Source organism: Scyliorhinus torazame, chromosome 3 (genome assembly GCF_047496885.1).
Source record: "Scyliorhinus torazame isolate Kashiwa2021f chromosome 3, sScyTor2.1, whole genome shotgun sequence".
Classification (NCBI taxonomy): Eukaryota; Metazoa; Chordata; class Chondrichthyes; order Carcharhiniformes; family Scyliorhinidae; genus Scyliorhinus; species Scyliorhinus torazame.
Window position 1 is genome coordinate 130,491,044 of NC_092709.1, and position 20,372 is coordinate 130,511,415.

General features: G+C 49.2%; 1 protein-coding gene across 1 annotated transcript; it reads right to left on the reverse strand.

Moving 5' to 3' along the window:
* Positions 1 to 16,482: 16,482 nt before the first annotated feature.
* Positions 16,483 to 19,498, reverse strand: LOC140409526 (interleukin-8-like). The gene is made up of 4 exons (XM_072497918.1): positions 19,315 to 19,498; positions 18,934 to 19,063; positions 18,646 to 18,725; positions 16,483 to 17,842 (listed from the first exon to the last, which is right to left on the reverse strand). Exons 1-4 carry the CDS (start codon positions 19,373 to 19,375, stop codon positions 17,823 to 17,825), a joined length of 291 nt encoding a protein of 96 aa, XP_072354019.1. The 5' UTR covers positions 19,376 to 19,498; the 3' UTR covers positions 16,483 to 17,822.
* Positions 19,499 to 20,372: the final 874 nt, after the last annotated feature.

Here is a 20,372-nt window from a genome sequence, read left to right on the forward strand (position 1 = left end):
CTCAGGCTCGTGCCCACACAGGACGCCATCTCTAGCCTCTTCCACGCTGCCCCCTCTCCCTCCATTACCCACTTACGGATCATCGCCACATTGGCTGCCCAATAATAGCCACATAGATTTGGCAGCGCCAGCCCCCCACTGTCCCTGCTACGCTCCAGATACACCCTCGGGGTCTTATTCGCTCACATAAAACCCATGATGCTCCTGCTTACCCGTTTGAAAAAGGCTTTGGGATGAAAATGGGAAGGCACTGGAACACAAAGAGAAACCTCGGAAGGACCGTCATTTTGACCGACGCACCCTACCCGCTAGTGAGAGTGGCAGCATATCACATCTTTTAAAATCCTCCTCCATCTGCTCCACCAACCGCATCAAATTAACTTTATGCAGGGCCCCCCAACTCCTAGCTACTTGGATCCCCAGGTACCAAAAGCTTCTTTCCGCCCTCTTCAGCAGTAGCTCGTCTATCCCCCTTCCCTGGTCTCCTGAATGCACCTGACAAATCCCAAATTTCTTTACACGTCAGTCTGGCCTCAATAAAAGTCGAGATGGATTTGCAGGTACAGCATTAGTTATTTTATTTGACTTGCAAGTCTTTCTCAATTCACAGCAAGCACAAAGCACATCTTGCTTCGTACACCTCCGGAATCAAGTGAGTCTGTAGGACAAAGGGATCTCCACTAATAACACAAATGGCATCAAGTTTCACATACACGATTCCCATAGGTCATCCTATACCCCTCCTGACCTATCCATACACTCTAATTGGCTCACCTCCAATCCCTTCCTCTGGCCCTATTACCCAGCATCCTTTTCCCCTCCGTAGCTGGACACACCTCTTCCTTTGCTTTGCCATGCGGTCTGAAATCCTTTGTCTGTGAACTCACCAGGATGAGACTGGCCTATCTCTACATTACAGAAACTAATATCTCTAAAGTAACTATTTTATATCACATTCGGCACACCACAAAGAGCTCACTCTTCCCTACATTGAGTTTATTCCCCGAAAAGTCCCCAAACTCCCTAAGGATCCGCATGACCTCCACCATCCCCTCCACTGGATCCGCAACATACAACAACAGGTCACCGGCATACAACGACACCCGGTGTTCCTCTCTCTCTTCCCCCCCTCCCCCCCGCCGGACCAGTCCCCTCCATTTCCTGGACTCCCTCAGTGCCATGGGTAACGGCTCAATTGCCAGTGCAAACAACAAGGGGGATATTGGGCCCCACACCTCCGGAAGGACATACTGGCACTGGAGCGGGTTCAGCGGAGATTCACACGGATGATCCCAAGAATGGTAGGCCTAACATACGATGAACGTCTGAGGATCCTGGGATTATATTCATTGGAGTTTAGGAGGTTGAGGGGAGATCTAATAGAAACTTACAAGATAGTGAATGGCTTAGATAGGGTGGACGTAGGGAAGTTGTTTCCATTAGCAGGGGAGACTAGGACCCGGGGGCACAGCCTTAGAATAAAAAGGGAGTCACTTTAGAACAGAGATGAGGAGAAATTTCTTCAGCCAGAGAGTGGTGGGTCTGTGGAATTCATTGCCACAGAGGGCGGTGGAGGCCGGGACGTTGAGTGTCTTTAAGACAGAAGTTGATAAATTCTTGATTTCTCGAGGAATTAAGGGCTATGGAGAGAGAGCGGGTAAATGGAGTTGAAATCAGCCATGATTGAATGGTGGAGTGGACTCGATGGGCCGAATGGCCTTTCTTCCGCTCCTATGTCTTATGGTCTTATGATAAGGGGCACCCTTGCCTCGTCCCCTGGTACAGCCGAAAGTACTTCGACCTCCGCCGGTTCGTAGCCACACTTGCCACAGGGGCTCTATATAGCAGCCTGGCCCAACTGATAAACCCCTCCCGAACCCAAACCTCCGCAACACTTCCCAAAGATACTCCCACTCCACCTGATCAAAGGCCTTCTCCGCGTCCACAGCTGCCACTACCTCCGCTTCTCCCTCCACCGGGGGCATCATAATCACATTGAGGAGCGTCCGCACTTTAGTATTTAGCTGCCTACCCTTCACAAATCCCATCTGGTCCTGATGAATCACCCCCGGGACACAGTCCTCAATTCTCGTAGCCAGCACCTTCGCCAGCAACTTAGCGTCAACATTGAGGAGCGAGATCGGTCTATACGACCCACATTGCAGTGGATCCTTGTCCCGCTTCAAAATCAAAGAAATCAGCACCCTGGACATTGTTGGGGGCAAGGTCCCCTCCTCCCTCGCCTTATTAAAAGTCCTCACTAGCAACGGGCCCAGCAGGTCCACGTATTTCCTGTAGAATTTAACTGGGAACCCATCCGGCCCCGCAGTCTTCCCCGCCTGCATGCTCCCCAATTCTTTAACCAGCTCCTCCAGCCCAATCGGCGCCCCCAAACCAGCCACCTGCTCCTCCTCCACCCTCGGGAACCTCAGCTGATCTAGGAATCGTCGCATCCCCTCCTCCCCGCTGGGGACTCAGACCTGTACAGATCCCCATAGAAGTCCCTAAATACCTTGTTTATTCTCACCGCACTCCGCACCATATTCCCCCCTCTATCCCTAACTCCACCAATCTCCCTCGCTGCTTCCCTCTTACGAAGCTGATGTGCCAGCATCCGACTCGCCTTCTCCCCATATTCATACACCGCCCCTTGCGCTTTCCTCCACTGTGCCTCTGCTTTCTCCGTGGACATCAGGTCGAATTCCGTCTGGAGGTTCCGTCGCTCCCTACGTAGCCCCCCCTCGGGGGCCTCTGCATAACTCCTGTCCACCCTTAAAATCTCTCCCACCAACCTCTCCCTCTCCCTCCTCGCTCTCTTCTCCCTGTGGGCCCTAATGGAGATTGGCTCTCCCCTGACCACCACCTTCAACGCCTCCCAGACTACCCCCACCTGCACCTCCCCGTTGTCGTTGGCGTCCAAGTATCTTTCAATACACTCCCGCACTCGCCCGCACACCCCCTCATCCGCCAACAGTCCCACATCGAGGTGCCACAGCGGGCGTTGTTCCCTCTCCTCCCCCAACTCTAGCTCCACCCAATGTGGGGCGTGGTCCGAGATGGCTATGGGCGAATATTCCGTTCCCTCCACTTTCGGGATTAGCGCCCTACTCAAGATGAAAAAAATCTATCCGGGAGCAGGATCTATGGACGTGGGAAAAAAAGGAAAATTCCCTGGCCAGCGGCCTGGCAAACCTCCATGGATCCACTCGCACTATCTGGTCCATAAACCCCTGAGCACCTTGGCCGCAGCCGGCCTCTTACCAATCCTGGACCTAGAATAGTCCAGTGTTGGGTCCAGCACCATGTTGAAGTCCCCCCCCATTATCAAGCTTCCTGCCTCCAGATCCGGAATCCGACCCAGCTTGCGTTTCATGAATCCGGCATCATCCCAATTCGGGGCATATACGTTCACCAGTACCACCTGCACCCCCTGCAACCTACCACTCACCATCACATATCGACCTCCATTATCCGCTACAATATTCAGTGCCTCGAACGACACCCGCTTCCCCACCAGTATTGCAACCCCTCTGTCCTTCGCATCCAGCCCTGAATGAAAGACCTGCCCTATCAGTCGATTTCGGTGGCGTGAGAGCAGCTGGTTACTCAGTTTCAGCAGGAGCATTGCGGAAGGAGGGTGCTGGGAGGTAAGTCAACCTTTAAAAGCACTTCTCTTTGCAGGGGCAGGCCAGTCGATTTCGGTGGCGTGAGAGCAGCTGGTTAGTCAGTTTCAGCGGGAGCATTGCTGAAGGAGGGTGCTGGGAGGTAAGTCAACCTTTAAAAGCACTTCTCTTTGCAGGGGCAGGCCAGTCGATTTCGGCGGCGTGAGAGCAGCTGGTTAGTCAGTTTCAGCGGGAGCATTGCGGAAGGAGGGTGCTGGGAGGTAAGTCAACCTTTAAAAGCACTTCTCTTTGCAGGGGCAGGCCAGTCGATTTCGGTGGCGTGAGAGCAGCTGGTTAGTCAGTTTCAGCGGGAGCATTGCGGAAGGAGGGTGCTGGGAGGTAAGTCAACCTTTAAAAGCACTTCTCTTTGCAGGGGCAGGCCAGTCGATTTCGGTGGCGTGAGAGCAGCTGGTTAGTCAGTTTCAGCGGGAGCATTGCGGAAGGAGGGTGCTGGGAGGTAAGTCAACCTTTAAAAGCACTTCTCTTTGCAGGGGCAGGCCAGTCGATTTCGGTGGCGTGAGAGCAGCTGGTTAGTCAGTTTCAGCGGGAGCATTGCTGAAGGAGGGTGCTGGGAGGTAAGTCAACCTTTAAAAGCACTTCTCTTTGCAGGGGCAGGCCAGTCGATTTCGGCGGCGTGAGAGCAGCTGGTTAGTCAGTTTCAGCGGGAGCATTGCGGAAGGAGGGTGCTGGGAGGTAAGTCAACCTTTAAAAGCACTTCTCTTTGCAGGGGCAGGCCAGTCGATTTCGGTGGCGTGAGAGCAGCTGGTTAGTCAGTTTCAGCGGGAGCATTGCGGAAGGAGGGTGCTGGGAGGTAAGTCAACCTTTAAAAGCACTTCTCTTTGCAGGGGCAGGCCAGTCGATTTCGGTGGCGTGAGAGCAGCTGGTTAGTCAGTTTCAGCGGGAGCATTGCGGAAGGAGGGTGCTGGGAGGTAAGTCAACCTTTAAAAGCACTTCTCTTTGCAGGGGCAGGCCAGTCGATTTCGGCGGCGTGAGAGCAGCTGGTGAGTGGTGAGTCAGTTTCAGCAGGAGCTGAGACTTTTTCTCTTTTCTTTAAATTAGTTTTTTAGGCGGGATCAGGAAGTCGACCCGCGGACGTCTGGGAAGACCCTCACCAATAAATTCTGGTGGAGAGGAAACCCGAGACACTACACGTGTAGTGTCTCCCACCCGCCCTCCTCCTCTAACCTAATAATAAAACCCATTGGTCTGAGGTAAGTACCATATTTTTATTATATTATTATTATTTTTTATAAAAATTTAATTTAGTTGTTAGCTAGATCTTGGTAGAAAGTTAGAGGAATGGCAGGGAAGGGAGTACAATGTTCCTCCTGCAGGATGTTTGAGGTGAGGGATGCAGTTAGTGTCCCTGCTGATTTTACCTGCAGGAAGTGCTGCCATCTCCAGCTCCTCCAAGACCGAGTTAGGGAACTGGAGCTGGAGTTGGAAGAACTTCGGATCATTCGGGAGGCAGAAGGGGTCATAGATAGCAGCTTCAGGGAATTAGTTACACCAAAGATTGGAGATAGGTGGGTAACTGTAAGAGGGACTGGGAAAAAACAGTCAGTGCAGGGATCCCCTGCGGTCGTTCCCCTGAGAAACAAGTATACCGCTTTGGATACTTGTGGGGGGGACGACTTACCAGGGGTAAGCCATGGGGTACGGGCCTCTGGCACGGAGTCTGTCCCTGTTGCTCAGAAGGGAAGGGGGAGAGGAGCAGAGCATTAGTAATTGGGGACTCTATAGTCAGGGGCACAGATAGGAGATTTTGTGGGAGCGTGAGAGACTCACGTTTGGTATGTTGCCTCCCAGGTGCAAGGGTACGTGATGTCTCGGATCGTGTTTTCCGGGTCCTTAGGGGGGAGGGGGAGCAGCCCCAAGTCGTGGTCCACATTGGCACCAACGACATAGGTAGGAAAGGGGACAAGGATGTCAGGCAGGCTTTCAGGGAGCTAGGATGGAAGCTCAGAACCAGAACAAACAGAGTTGTTATCTCTGGGTTGTTGCCCGTGCCACGTGATAGTGAGATGAGGAATAGGGAGAGAGAGCATTTAAACACGTGGCTACAGGGATGGTGCAGGCGGGAGGGTTTCAGATTTTTGGATAACTGGGGCTCTTTCTGGGGAAGGTGGGACCTCTACAGACAGGATGGTCTACATCTGAACCCGAGGGGCACAAATATCCTGGGGGGGAGATTTGTTAGTGCTCTTTGAGGGGGTTTAAACTAATGCAGCAGGGGCATGGGAACCTGGATTGTAGTTTTAGGGTAAGGGAGAATGAGAGTATAGAGGTCAGGAGCACAGATTTGACGTCGCAGGAGGGGGCCAGCGTTCAGGTAGGTGGTTTGAAGTGTGTCTACTTCAATGCCAGGAGTATACGAAACAAGGTAGGGGAACTGGCAGCGTGGGTTGGTACCTGGGACTTCGATGTTGTGGCCATTTCGGAGACATGGATAGAGCAGGGACAGGAATGGATGTTGCAGGTTCCGGGGTTTAGGTGTTTTAGTAAGCTCAGAGAAGGAGGCAAAAGAGGGGGAGGTGTGGCGCTGCTAGTCAAGAGCAGTATTACGGTGGCGGAGAGGATGCTAGATGGGGACTCTTCTTCCGAGGTAGTATTGGCTGAAGTTAGAAACAGGAAAGGAGAGGTCACCCTGTTGGGAGTTTTTTATAGGCCTCCTAATAGTTCTAGGGATGTAGAGGAAAGGATGGCGAAGATGATTCTGGATATGAGCGAAAGTAACAGGGTGGTTATTATGGGAGACTTTAACTTTCCAAATATTGACTGGAAAAGATATAGTTCGAGTACAATAGATGGGTCGTTTTTTGTACAGTGTGTGCAGGAGGGTTTCCTGAAACAATATGTTGACAGGCCAACAAGAGGCGAGGCCACGTTGGATTTGGTTTTGGGTAATGAACCAGGCCAGGTGTTGGATTTGGAGGTAGGAGAGCACTTTGGGGACAGTGACCACAATTCGGTGACGTTTACGTTAATGATGGAAAGGGATAAGTATACACCGCAGGGCAAGAGTTATAGCTGGGGGAAGGGCAATTATGATGCCATTAGACGTGACTTGGGGGGGATAAGGTGGAGAAGTAGGCTGCAAGTGTTGGGCACACTGGATAAGTGGGGCTTGTTCAAGGATCAGCTACTGCGTGTTCTTGATAAGTATGTACCGGTCAGACAGGGAGGAAGGCGTCGAGTGAGGGAACCGTGGTGTACCAGGGAAGTGGAATCTCTTGTTAAGAGGAAGAAGGAGGCCTATGTGAAGATGAAGTGTGAAGTTTCGGTTGGGGCGATGGATAGTTACAAGGTAGCGAGGAAGGATCTAAAGAGAGAGCTAAGACGAGCAAGGAGGGGACATGAGAAGTATTTGGCAGGAAGGATCAAGGAAAACCCAAAAGCTTTCTATAGGTATGTCAGGAATAAGCGAATGACTAGGGAAAGAGTAGGACCAGTCAAGGACAGGGATGGGAAATTGTGTGTGGAGTCTGAAGAGATAGGCGAGATACTAAATGAATATTTTTCGTCAGTATTCACTCAGGAAAAAGATAATGTTGTGGAGGAGAATGCTGAGCCCCAGGCTAATAGAATAGATGGCATTGAGGTACGTAGGGAAGAGGTGTTGGCAATTCTGGACAGGCTGAAAATAGATAAGTCCCCGGGACCTGATGGGATTTATCCTAGGATTCTATGGGAGGCCAGGGAAGAGATTGCTGGACCTTTGGCTTTGATTTTTATGTCATCATTGGCTACAGGAATAGTGCCAGAGGACTGGAGGACAGCAAATGTGGTCCCTTTGTTCAAAAAGGGGAGCAGAGACAACCCCGGCAACTATAGACCGGTGAGCCTCACGTCTGTAGTGGGTAAAGTCTTGGAGGGGATTATAAGGGACAAGATTTATAATCATCTAGATAGGAATGATATGATCAGGGATAGTCAGCATGGCTTTGTGAAGGGTAGGTCATGCCTCACAAACCTTATTGAGTTCTTTGAGAAGGTGACTGAACAGGTAGACGAGGGTAGAGCAGTTGATGTGGTGTATATGGATTTCAGCAAAGCGTTTGATAAGGTTCCCCACGGTAGGCTATTGCAAAAAATACGGAGGCTGGGGATTAAGGGTGATTTAGAGATGTGGATCAGAAATTGGCTAGCTGAAAGAAGACAGAGAGTGGTGGTTGATGGGAAATGTTCAGAATGGAGTACAGTCACAAGTGGAGTACCACAAGGATCTGTTCTGGGGCCGTTGCTGTTTGTCATTTTTATCAATGACCTAGAGGAAGGCACAGAAGGGTGGGTGAGTAAATTTGCAGATGATACTAAAGTCGGTGGTGTTGTCGATAGTGTGGAAGGATGTAGCAGGTTACAGAGGGATATAGATAAGCTGCAGAGCTGGGCTGAGAGGTGGCAAATGGAGTTTAATGTAGAGAAGTGTGAGGTGACTCACTTTGGAAGGAATAACAGGAATGCGGAATATTTGGCTAATGGTAAAGTTCTTGAAAGTGTGGCTGAGCAGAGGGATCTAGGTGTCCATGTACATAGATCCCTGAAAGTTGCCACCCAGGTTGATAGGGTTGTGAAGAAGGCCTATGGAGTGTTGGCCTTTATTGGTAGAGGGATTGAGTTCCGGAGTCGGGAGGTCATGTTGCAGCTGTACAGAACTCTGGTCCGGCCGCATTTGGAGTATTGCGTACAGTTCTGGTCACCGCATTATAGGAAGGACGTGGAGGCTTTGGAGCGGGTGCAGAGGAGATTTACCAGGATGTTGCCTGGTATGGAGGGAAAATCTTATGAGGAAAGGCTGACGGACTTGAGGTTGTTTTCGTTGGAGAGAAGAAGGTTAAGAGGAGACTTAATAGAGGCATACAAAATGATCAGGGGGTTGGATAGGGTGGACAGTGAGAGCCTTCTCCCGCGGATGGATATGGCTGGCACGAGGGGACATAACTTTAAACTGAGGGGTAATAGATATAGGACAGAGGTCAGAGGTAGGTTCTTTACGCAAAGAGTAGTGAGGCCGTGGAATGCCCTACCTGCTACAGTAGTGAACTCGCCAACATTGAGGGCATTTAAAAGTTTATTGGATAAACATATGGATGATAATGGCATAGTGTAGGTTAGATGGCTTTTGTTTCGGTGCAACATCGTGGGCCGAAGGGCCTGTACTGCGCTGTATTGTTCTATGTACCCATCCCTTTCTCAGCCTAACCTGATCTGCCACCTTCAGATGTGTCTCCTGGAGCATAACCACGTCTGCCTTCAGTCCCTTTAAGTGCGCGAACACCCGGGCCCTCTTGACCGGCCCATTTAGGCCCCTCACATTCCAAGTTATCAGCCGGATCAGGGGGCTACTCGCCACCTCCCCCTGCTGACTAGCCATCTTTTTTAGGCCAGCCATGTGCCCGCGCCTCCCGCACCCTCCAGTCCCCCAGGCGGCGGACTCCCGCCCCGACTACCTCTCCTACTTCCAGCTCCCCTTTGGCCAATGCAGCAGCAACCCAGTTTCCCCCCCCCCCCTCCCTCCCCTCGGCTAGATCCTCATCTAGCCATTTTGCTCCCCCCATGACACTCCCGTAAGTCAGCTGACTCCTGCTGACCCTGGACTCTCCTGCCATTCCATCGGCCCCCCCAGTGTGAGAATCCCCCACCCCTTGGCAATCAGTTTGCGCTCCTCTCCAGCACCGCCCTTCCCCCCCCCCCAGCCCCGCCCCCATCCTTCCCTAACGTGGGAAGAAGCCCGCACTTTCCGTCTGAGCCGGCCCCGCCCCCTCTGGCGCAGCTCGCTTTTTTGCGGCCTTATCCCAACTCCCCATCCCCAGGACTCCACCCACCCCCCCCCCCTTCCTCCGCGGGGCCCTGCCCCTTCAACACCGACGCCCACACTCTCCCACAGCCCCCACATCAAATCTATTCACCCAGCACCAAAACAAAAAGAACATTCCCCAAATGCAGTAAACATCCCCCCCCCCCCACGACAAACCCTCAGTTTGAGTCCAACTTTTCAGACTGGGTAAAGTTCCATGCCTCGCCATGCGTCTCAAAATACTGGTGCCGATCTTGAAATGTGACCCACAATCACGCTGGCTGCAGCATCCCGAACTTCACCCCCATCCGATGGAGAACCGCCTTAGCCCGGTTAAAACACGCTCTCTTCTTAGCCACCTCCTCACACTCCAGTCCTGGTAGATTCGGATCTCCGTGTTCTCCCACCTGCTGCTCCGTTCTTTTTTGGCCCATCTCAGGACACACTCTCTGTCCATAAAGCAGTGGAATCTTACCACTACAGCCCTTGGCGGCTCGTTGGCTTTGGGTCCCTTGCCAGGACCTGTAGCCACCTGGGTTGGCCAACTCCCGACGTAAAATGGAGAACAGCAAAGGCTGCAGGGAAATTCAGCCAACAGAGGCAGAAACTAGCAGGTGCAAGTTTACTGTGTTCTGCAAAAGCCCAGACAGCATCGATACAAGCAGCCATCTGCATAATAATGTAGCAGCCATCTACATTCTAATGAGCGATCCCCGGGTACAATCGAAACATTTGGGATAAACAAAGCCAAGCCAGAATCCTCGGCGCCAGCAGGAGCCAACACAAAAGAGGTTAACGGACACCTCAATACCACCCATCGATCAGGGAACCGCTCCAGTATTGGAGAAATCGAACCAAGCGATTGGAACGAAGTCCAATCACCTGGAACCAGGTACAGGGTCCGCCCCGAAAGGCGGGAAGCCCCTGGGGACTATAAAGTTAAGCCCCCAAGTTCGAATCGTTCTTCTTGACCGGGTCACTCAGCAACGCGAACTAACCCTTGACAGTGACCGGTTCAGCTTCCGCCGATATCCAGCAAGTCTTAAGTCAACGCTCGCTATGAGATAGGCGCTCCTAGCTACCAGCCCGTACCAACTTCGAATCCTGCAGACTCAGAACCCGAACGAAAGGCCATTTGTTCCCCTGACCTGGTGGGCCAGTCCGAAGCTAAGTATAGGCCTGTTAGTTGTAGAAGTAGCTTAGACATAGAATTTATGCATGAGTAGCGATTACTGTGTATAATAAATGTGCTTTGATTTGAATCTTACTAATTGGTGTATTGAGTTATTGATCATTACTTGAACTTGAACCTCGTGGCGGTATCATAAAGGTACCTGGCGACTCGCGAGCAAAGGTTATAAAACAGAGCCAATTGAACCAACCAAAAGTTAGCAAAAAACCCGATGAGCCCCATCCAGGTCCAGGGGCCTCGGGAACGCTCCCGCGCCCATCAGCGAATTGAGCATCGTGCTCATATATGCCCCGGCAACGGGCCCCTCCACTCCTTCGGGGAGACCCAGAATCCGAAGATTCTTCCTCCTCGACCTATTCTCCAGGTCCTCAAATTTTTCCTGCCACTTCTTGTGCAGCGCCTCCACCTTCACCGCCAAGTCCAAGATCTCAGCCTCGTTCTCCAAGGCTTTTTGGGCCTTCCTGGGCCTTCTGGGTCTCCAAAAGCTTCTCCTTCGCCGCCTTCATGGGCGCCAGCATTTCTGTCTTCAGCTCCGCAAAGCAGCGTTTGAGGAACTCCTGCTGCTCCTGCGACCACTGCGCCCACGCTGCTTGGTCTCCACCCGCCGCCATCTTGCTTCTCCTCCCTCGCACTTTCCGCTGCACCAGAATCACTTTCTTAACCGCTCCACTACTGGTCCAATCCATACAGTGCTGGGGGAACCTTGCTGTCACCTTCCCACACTGGGAGCCATCGAACAATTTCTGTTGGGGCCCCTCTAAAGAGCCCAAAAGTCCGTTCCTGGCGGGAGCTGCCGAACGTGCGACCTACCTCGGCATAGCCGCAACCGGAAGTCCTCTGCTGGATTTGCACAGGCACGTTTGATGGGCTGGATGGGCCGAGCGGCCGCGCAGGTAGTACAGAGTCCCGCCGGCACCATTCACCCCTGTCCCCGGGGCCCCTGAACACCAGCGCCATGTTGAAGAAGGGCTGAAGAAGTCCCCCGTGCATGCACAGGTTGGCGCGGCCCAACTGGCCATGCGTGGGTTGACGCGGCGCCCATTTGGCACCGGGAAGGAAGGCTGGAGCGGCGTAAACCGCTCCAGTGCCATTCTGGCCCCTTATGGGGGATGCGCGAATCGCGCCACACCGCCCCGAGCCCGCATGCAATTCTCCCACCCCCCGGAAACCAGCGGCGCGCGATTCACACCGGGCCGCTTGGAGAACCAGCAAGCGGCGATTCTCTGGCCCGGATGGGCCGAGCGGCCGCTACGACACAACCGGTTCCTGACGGCGCCGTCCACCCCTGGTCGCTGCCGGCGGGAACTCTGCAGGAACGCTGGGTGGGCGGCCTGTGGGGGAGGGAGGGGGGCTCCTTCACCGGGGTGGCCTCCAATGGGGTCTGGCCCGTGATCGGGGCCCACCGATCGGCAGGCAGGCCAGTCTCCCCCCCCCCCCCCCCCCACCCCCGGCCTACCTCCTTCCGCGCACGGCCCTGAACACCAGCGCCATGTTGGTGAGGGGCCGGCGTGCGTAAGACGTTCTCCGCGCATGTGCAGGATTGGGCTGCCCCGACTGCGCATGCGCGGGTTGGGGCGCCGCGTAAGAACGCTGGAGTGGTGTGAACCGCTCCAGTGCCATGCTGGCCCCCTGTAGGGATCAGAATAGGTCGTGCTCGGGCCCTGTTTGTGCTGTCGTGAAACGCGACGGCATTCACGACGGCGCGAACACTTGGCTTCCGTATCGGAGAATCGTCCCGTAGTCTCCATTTTGGAGAATCGCCCCCAATATACCAGGTCTTCCATGTTACTGCATGAACGAGGTTATCTACACAAAAATTAAACCAATCATTCCTGTTGAACTTGATAAATATATGTGGGGATGGCCCCCTGTTCAGTAATAACAATAATATTTCTTTGTGTCACAAGTAGGCTTACATTAACACTGCAATGAAGTACTGCAAAAATCCCCTAGTCGATAGCTGAACATCCCTCCGGCAAAGGCAGTTGCTGGTGCCAGTTTGTTTTCAACATTGGTTTATTTGTAAAACACGGTATAACAGAAATGCCAAATAACATTCCCTTCCATACAGTCTTCCGCATGTGGGAACTGGTTCTTATATATGTCCCCAATTAGTGTCAGCTGCTCTCAATCACAACATTCGCACCATATCAGATTCTCTTCTGTCTTAAAATAAACAAAATTAACAACTATATATTTGCAGACATTTGCAGATTTTAAAATAGTGATAAAATATAACTCTTACAATCCCAAGACTTACATCATATGAGGCACCCTTCTTGCAAGCCTCCCAGTAACTTCTCACTGGAATCATTATTTTCGGGAAAAACTATCAGGCAATTGATGGCTTGTATCTACCCATTTAAGTCTGGAGATTGGCCCTGATGCCTCACGGTGCCGAGGTCCCAGGTTCGATCCCAACTCTGGTTCACTGTCCGTGTAGAGTTTGCACATTCTCCCCGTGTTTGCATGAGATTTGCCCCCACAACCCAAAGATGTGCAGGGTAGGTGGAGTGGCCACGCTAAATTGCCCCTTAATTAGATAAAAATTAATTGGGTACTCTAAATTTATTTATTTTTAAGTCTGGAGATTTGCTGTTTCTCCAACATTTGTTTCAGGCTCATGATATCAATTCTTAATCTCTTCTCATTCACACAATTAGTGAAATGCACATTAAATCAAAGTGAAAAGTTGTTTATGTGGCATTCAATTGGTCTGGGGTCTTCATCATGTCCTTGATAAAGAATTTCCCCAAATATCTTTGCTGAAATGAATGGCATGTCAACTGCAAGAGTTTCAGCAACGAGAGTACTTGTGTGCTATTCTCTTTAATGTTTCCCAGCTTCCCAGGTCAAGGGGCAACACTTCCTACTTTCTTCAATAAGAAAACCGGCTGTGCTCCAAAAATCCATCACATAGGTTTGCACGGTGGCATCACAAAAATACTAAGGAAAATAGCAAAAATAGAATTATAATCTTGGGGTCAGCCAACAGTGGAAATTTCAGCACACATTTCCCAATCTTTATTATTTAATTTTGTTGATTGACCAGAAAATGTGCTCGATCATTGCAGTACTTGGTTCTAAGACATCAAAATTTGCAGCTGTCAATGTCCAGCCAATCCAATTGTCAAATCAAGCTTTGCAGTTGCTACATCTCAGCCTTGGAAGAAGCTACACAATTGACTGTGATAAAGTTACTTTAGAAGTAAAATTGATGCTGTAAAATAACATCAAACCCATACTGCCTTATTTCCAAACCAATGCATGGGTCTCTGCCCCTCAATCCAAAAGGTATGCCAGGTTGGTAGATTGGCCATGTTAAATTGCCTCTTAATTGGAAAAGATTTTTCAAAAAGAAAAAAAAACATGGGCGGTGAGGGTGATGGGGGGATGAGGGTGATGTGGGGGTGGGTGTGGTGTGGGGGTGAGGGTGATATGAGGGTGAGGGTGGTGTGGGGGCGAAGGTGCTGTTGGGGGACCTGACACACGTGTTATGGGGAACTGCGACTAAGCCGTTCCTCTGGCAGTCCCTCTCGTGTCTTCTCAGGCTCCGGGCTGTTGTGCGCAGACTCCTGCTAAGGTGGGGGGGAGAGAAACAGAAGACGACAGTGTTAGGCAGTCCGACGCATGCAGCTCATGGGGTGGGCAGCTGGTGGCCTCAGCGTCCAGGGCACCCGGCCATGACGGCCGGTATGGATGCAGGGTGGGGATTCAGCCGCTCTCCGGGTTGCGGGGTTCGGGTTACGGGTGTGTGGGATGGGGGTTGGTGCCAGGGGCAGAGTGTTGCCTACACACCTTGGCCGCCATGAGGAGGTCATGGAGTTTCTTCCAGTACTGATGGCCGGTCCCGACAGGGTTGCTGGTGGCGCTGACCGCCTCTGCCACCTGTGCCCAGGAACGACGAATGGCGGCAGCTGGCAGCCTCTTTCCTGGGTCGGGTTACAGGGTCACCCTCCTCTCCTCCACAGCGTCCAGGAGGGTCTCCAGCTTGCCGCTGGTGAAGCGTGGAGCTGCTCTCCTCGCTGCCATCTTGTTGGCTGGGATGGTGTGTGGGGAGTGAAGTGTTTAAATGCGGCTGCATTATGTCAGCCTACTGAGTGTCAATCGCGAAAGCGGAGAAGGTGGCACTGTTTCTCATGAGAATCGATTGTGTTCCATATTGCGCCGGTGCTAGCCCCTTAACAGTAGCCGTATTGGTCCAAGTGTGGCATCGGTTTTGTTGTCGTGGAAGTCCACGGATTCTGTGTTGATGTCAACACTTACTCTCAGAAACAGAGAATGCCGCCCCATGTTCCAACACAAAATTAGTGCTTGTACCGTTTGGCCTTGTACAACTGTAATGTTTACTTTTTAAAAAATAAAACTATTTGGTTCCTCTCACCCACAGATCTGATAACTTAATGAATTAATTCCTTTTAGCTGGTTCTTGGAGAAAGCAGCTCGTACAGGGACAGGTTTGTCCTGGGCAGGTTACAAATGGGAGGGAAACTCTGTGGAGAGCGGAGTGTGATGCCCAGGTTATTTTAATTGCTGTGCATCATTTGTAAAGTGCAGTACTGCCTCCTTCCCAAACGCTGTGGTCAGGGCTGATGGGTAGGACTGGGGACCTGAGTGGGAATTCAAAGCCTCCGAGATCCCATGGGTACAAATCAGCGACCGAGAGTTTGGGTTGCACTGGGGAGGTGGTGTGGACAAGGTGCTGTGAAGGTGAAGTGAGACCGAGGCCAGGGTGACCCTAGAGTGTCGTGGGATTGGGGGTCGGGTGAGGACTGGCAGTTTGGGGGAATTCTGTATGTCCTTGTGACCAGATGGAATGCTCAGCTAAGATAAATAAAACTGCTTCCTATAGAATCCCCCGGCCATATCTTTTCATATATACAAGGTCAAACGGTACAAACACTAATTCTGTGTTGGAGAAACAGGGTACCCTCCCCTCAGTACCAATGTACAGGGAGGGGGGGTGGATACTCTGATTACTAAAACAGTTCACAACGCGTTTCTACAAAAAACGAATGGTACAAGCACTAAACTTTGCTCTGGAGAGACCAGATACCCTCGCCTCTGTATCAACAGCAGGGAAAGGAAGGGGGTGTTGGGGAGAGAGGGGAAAGGAGAGTGGTGGGGAGAGAGGGGAAAGGAGGGTGGCAAGGGAGGGAGGGAATCAGGGTGCTGATGGAAGGGAAGCCCAATAGGGCACTGCCTGAACTATCTACGGAGGCAGAAAAATAGAAGAACCTTCAATTATGATGTGCCAGATTCCGGAAGGAATCCCCCAGCCAGCTTGCAACCAACTGACTGCTAGCTTTGACTAACGTGGGCTTCTCACCTTCCCAAATCAATACTGAGTGCAGGGCAGAACCTGCCTAGTTATTTTGAGATGAGTTACAATGGAAAGAAGATGCACACAACTACCCACACACCCAATTCCCTCCCCCCCAATCCTCACACTGAGCAACTCAACAACCCATTCATCCCATTCACAGCAGTACACTAGGTTGTGGAGCTGGCAGGGTGGGAGAGTGAATTGGGAGGTGGAAGTGGTAGTAATTTAACAATACCTCATGACCCATTGAGATTTTGCAGAATTCTTTTCTGCAATCTGTCACACTGCTAATACCCCAAGTCGTATAGAACTGTTCAAAGAGTATCCTTAAGAGGTTGTTATTAGTAGCCAATTAACAAAATTGTCTATTCAAGAAATGCACACCTGTTTAGCTAAAGATTGAGAAACAGTGACAACACATTCTTCAGAAGAAATCTAGTTTATTTTAATCACTCAATTACATTTCAGGATAAAGGAAAAACAGAAACAATTCATTCACACACAATTTAATCACATGATCCTGAGTGACATGCATACTCAACATAACTTTGACACAAGCCTTTTGATGCACGATCAATTGCACAAAGACTAAAGTTGGGTACAACTGTGGCTTTATTACAGTCAGATGCGTGGCCTCCTGCTGCAGCTGGCGAAATGGCAGGGCAATGGAGGTCACGCATATTTATACAGTTCTCCGTGGACGGAGCCAGCCGGCAGGAGCTACCGGCGAACTTGTAGCGCAGATCCTACCTTACATCTCCTATTTCAGTGGTTCACCACACCATTTGAGACCTAGTCAACAGGACCCAGACAGTGAAAAATGCGTCAGTGGAAAGATTTCTACTCATCACCGTACAAAGTTTAGTTTATTTACAAAAGTTATTTTTTCCAGTTAATATATAATAAGCAGCATTACCACCTCAAATGTGATATTACTAGAGAATTTGTTTTCACCGGCTTCAGTTTTGGACAGATTCTAAGGTTGGATTCAAACAATAAGGTGAATGTGTTTACCTAATTTATTACACCTTTCATTCCATTCCTATTCCAGATCATTTCAGTTGAAATAACAATGGATAATTCTGCTAATTTGAACCTTTAAGGATTGTCACTCCACTAATTCCGCATATCATAAATAGCAGTAAGCAAGTAGTGGATCGTAAAGAAACGATTACAAGTTAATTTTCAACATCCCTCCCTCACAGCAGGATTCCTGTACCTCAACCACAAGGACCACAGTGGTACAAGAAGAAAACTCACCACAACATGCACAAAGGCAGTTAAGGGTGGGTGATAAGGGCTGGTTTTGGCAGTGACGCCCGCATTTTGTGAATTCTTTTTTCAAAAATCTATCAGTTATTCCAAAACTGACATCAACTCCTATTTCAAACATGAAAATTTAACAACTGACATTATCCATTTAATTTGGATTCATCCGTGAGTATTTTCTTTCCACCTGCACATTTGGGTGATTGAAAATTATTTTCCAAAGCTTATTGAGAACTGTCAACAAATTGATTTCCGTCACAGAGCAACTTGCAGTAGCAATTCCAGACACCATGCTTAATAATCACATGCGTCACATCTTGTAACAAAAAACCTGAGTGCTGGCACAATATTTCACAGAATCAGCCTGCTTTTCTAGGCCATGTGTAAACAATTACAGTTTGACAACAGGGTTAATCAGTGCAATAAGATTCAGGAATCAGTGCAGGGTAACTACTTGAACACCCATCAGAAGGTGACATCAGAGAATGAACACCCTGGACAGAGCTTTGTACTTTGTTCATTGTACTGCAGGTTTCCAGGTGTAGAATTGAGTCCATCCCATTGCAGCTTCATTTCTCAGTTGTGTTGTCTGGCACCTGAAATGAAATTAAATAAATTAAAATCTTTCCCATAACAGCAGGCAGCATTTTAATATCAAGGACAAACTTCAGCAATATAAGGGCAATTAAATATTGATCTGTTACACAACACTGCTAACAGTTGTTATTTTGTTAACAATTCATTGATTTTACAATATGATTGTAACATGCAGGATCCATGGAGTTACTGTGAATGATGAATTCTGCAGGAATATTATGTTGACGAATAAAATAGAACAGATAATTAAAGGTTAAAAATTATAGGCTTTAGGGCAACTTACAAGGCAAAGAAGAAAATCATTGAGTAGACCATAAAAGAAGGAAAGCAGCAGTAACCCGAGGTGAAATTGATGAAGATACACATTTAATATTTATTCTTAAACCTCCTGGTTTGCTCAGGGGTCTGAGATTGAATGGTCTGATCTCAGCTGGTTACCATAGGTATGACAATGGGTCAAAGCATTATGGCTGATGGAGCATGACATCACCCAACATTCCTGCACCGGATTGCTATTCAGTGAAACATCCGCCTCTTCCTGGAATTACCATTTATGGATAGTGGGTGAGGACAGTGTAAGACTGAGCCCTCGTGCCAACTGTGGTTGAGTAGCTTACTAGCATTCATTCTCAGGGATCACACCTAAATACTGAACACTTGGGCAAAGCACCAGAAAGGACCACAAACCTCTAAGAATGTGCAGCAGAGGGGATTCAATGCCATTGACCAGAAGAGGACAAACATGGTAAAAATAAATTCAATGCATCTGCTTTTATTCACATTACAAATATCAGACACCAACCTTTTGTGGCTTTAATGATAATCTTCACCCAATCAGCATTAGGATTTACACAGACCCTGCTCCTGTTTTTCATGGTAACACTGTGAAGAGAAGATAAATGTTTAAAATCGAACTTAAAGAAATTGGTTGTTTTCCACTAAGAGGTGGGAATTCAGCAAATTTATTAAACAAAATCCTTTCAGTCTGCCTCATAAACAAATTGTGATTGACCCAACATGGAGCGCAGCATCTAAATGGATGCAACAGAAGGGGAAGGGTTAACACTGACATTCTGACACAGATACTCACATTATTTCCAGTGTCTCGCAGTGCGATCCTTTGGGAATATATTTCAAACTCTTGATGTGCCTTGGATTGATAGGAATGGAACTGGTCTGAGGACACTGGCATCGGCCTTGAGTGCCCGGGATTGGAATACCTGTGAAAAGATTAATTTAACTTGTAGTTAGATATTGTCTGAAGTTGACAGAATTTTGGTATTTTGTTTCAGCATTGAATTCAGTATTAAAACAAGTTTTATATTCTCAATAATATATAACATCAGTCGCTATTTAATTCTCAATGAATAACCAAACTGCACACTGAGACATGTATCGCTGGTCAATACGTCAATAGAAAGGCTCCTCTCTACAATTAGAACTAAAACACAAGATAGAATTATCTACATACCCTGTGTAGTAATGGCACCCAGGAGCAGAACGAGAATCATTACAGTGGTTGCTCTGATCATCTTTGACTTTGTGCTGCCGAATAGATTTCTGCTGGAGGATCTTCTGTCAAGCTCAGTGACTCTCTCTCTGTTGAATGAAGTTCTGTTGTAGAGCGCTCCAATGAGCTCCTATTTATTTAGATCCACTACTTTCGTTTAACATAAACATGAGCAGTGAAAACTGTCAAAATTCTGTGGGAGGGAATTTCCCTGTTCTTGAGTCATCCTTCTCTCAGTTTTGCAGCTTTCATTATATTTAAAATTTGTGCAGAGTTTGCAGCAGCAACAGGCAGGTAACCTGTTGTTATAGGCAGTGAATTACTTTTGTCTTATATTCTGAAGATTAAATCACTGATTTCAGAAAAGTGGTTTAAAATTCATCTTTGGCAAAGGTGTAAAGAGGGAGAGAGAAGATCATTCACCTATTATATATACTGGCCTGTTTCTCTTTAAATCAGCTTCACTGGGAAGGAGATTTAGGCGGCAAATATAAGTAAAGTTGCCACAGTCCCTGATGATCATAGGTATGTTTTCCCAAGGGGCAAAGTTCCCAAGGAGCAAAGTTGAGAAGGCAGGGCCTTCATTAACAACCTCAGTCAGTACAGGAATATGAACCCATTGTTGCTACCGCAGTGTGTCTTTAACCCTTATGCGGTTGACAAATGTCTGTGAGTCGACTTTGTTTAATGAAATAGTGTTTATTCACACTCACACAATGTTACAGTTAATCAATCACTCCATCAACACAAGTTATTCTACAGAGTACTAAAAGTTCATACTAGACGTTAACTTAACTTTTGAGTGACTGGCAAGTACCCAGACAGATATTGGCCTTTATCTGTATTTGACTTCTGTAGCCCTCGATGTTTGGTCCTCAGTCGATTCTGATGCTCTGGCTCTGGTCGTCCTTCTGTTGGTGACGTGATGGTCCTCCTTGTGGTGACCGGTGAAGATCACCGTTATTCCGTTGCTGTTGCTGGCTGCTGCAGAGAGAGATTTTAAGGTGATGCGGCACCTT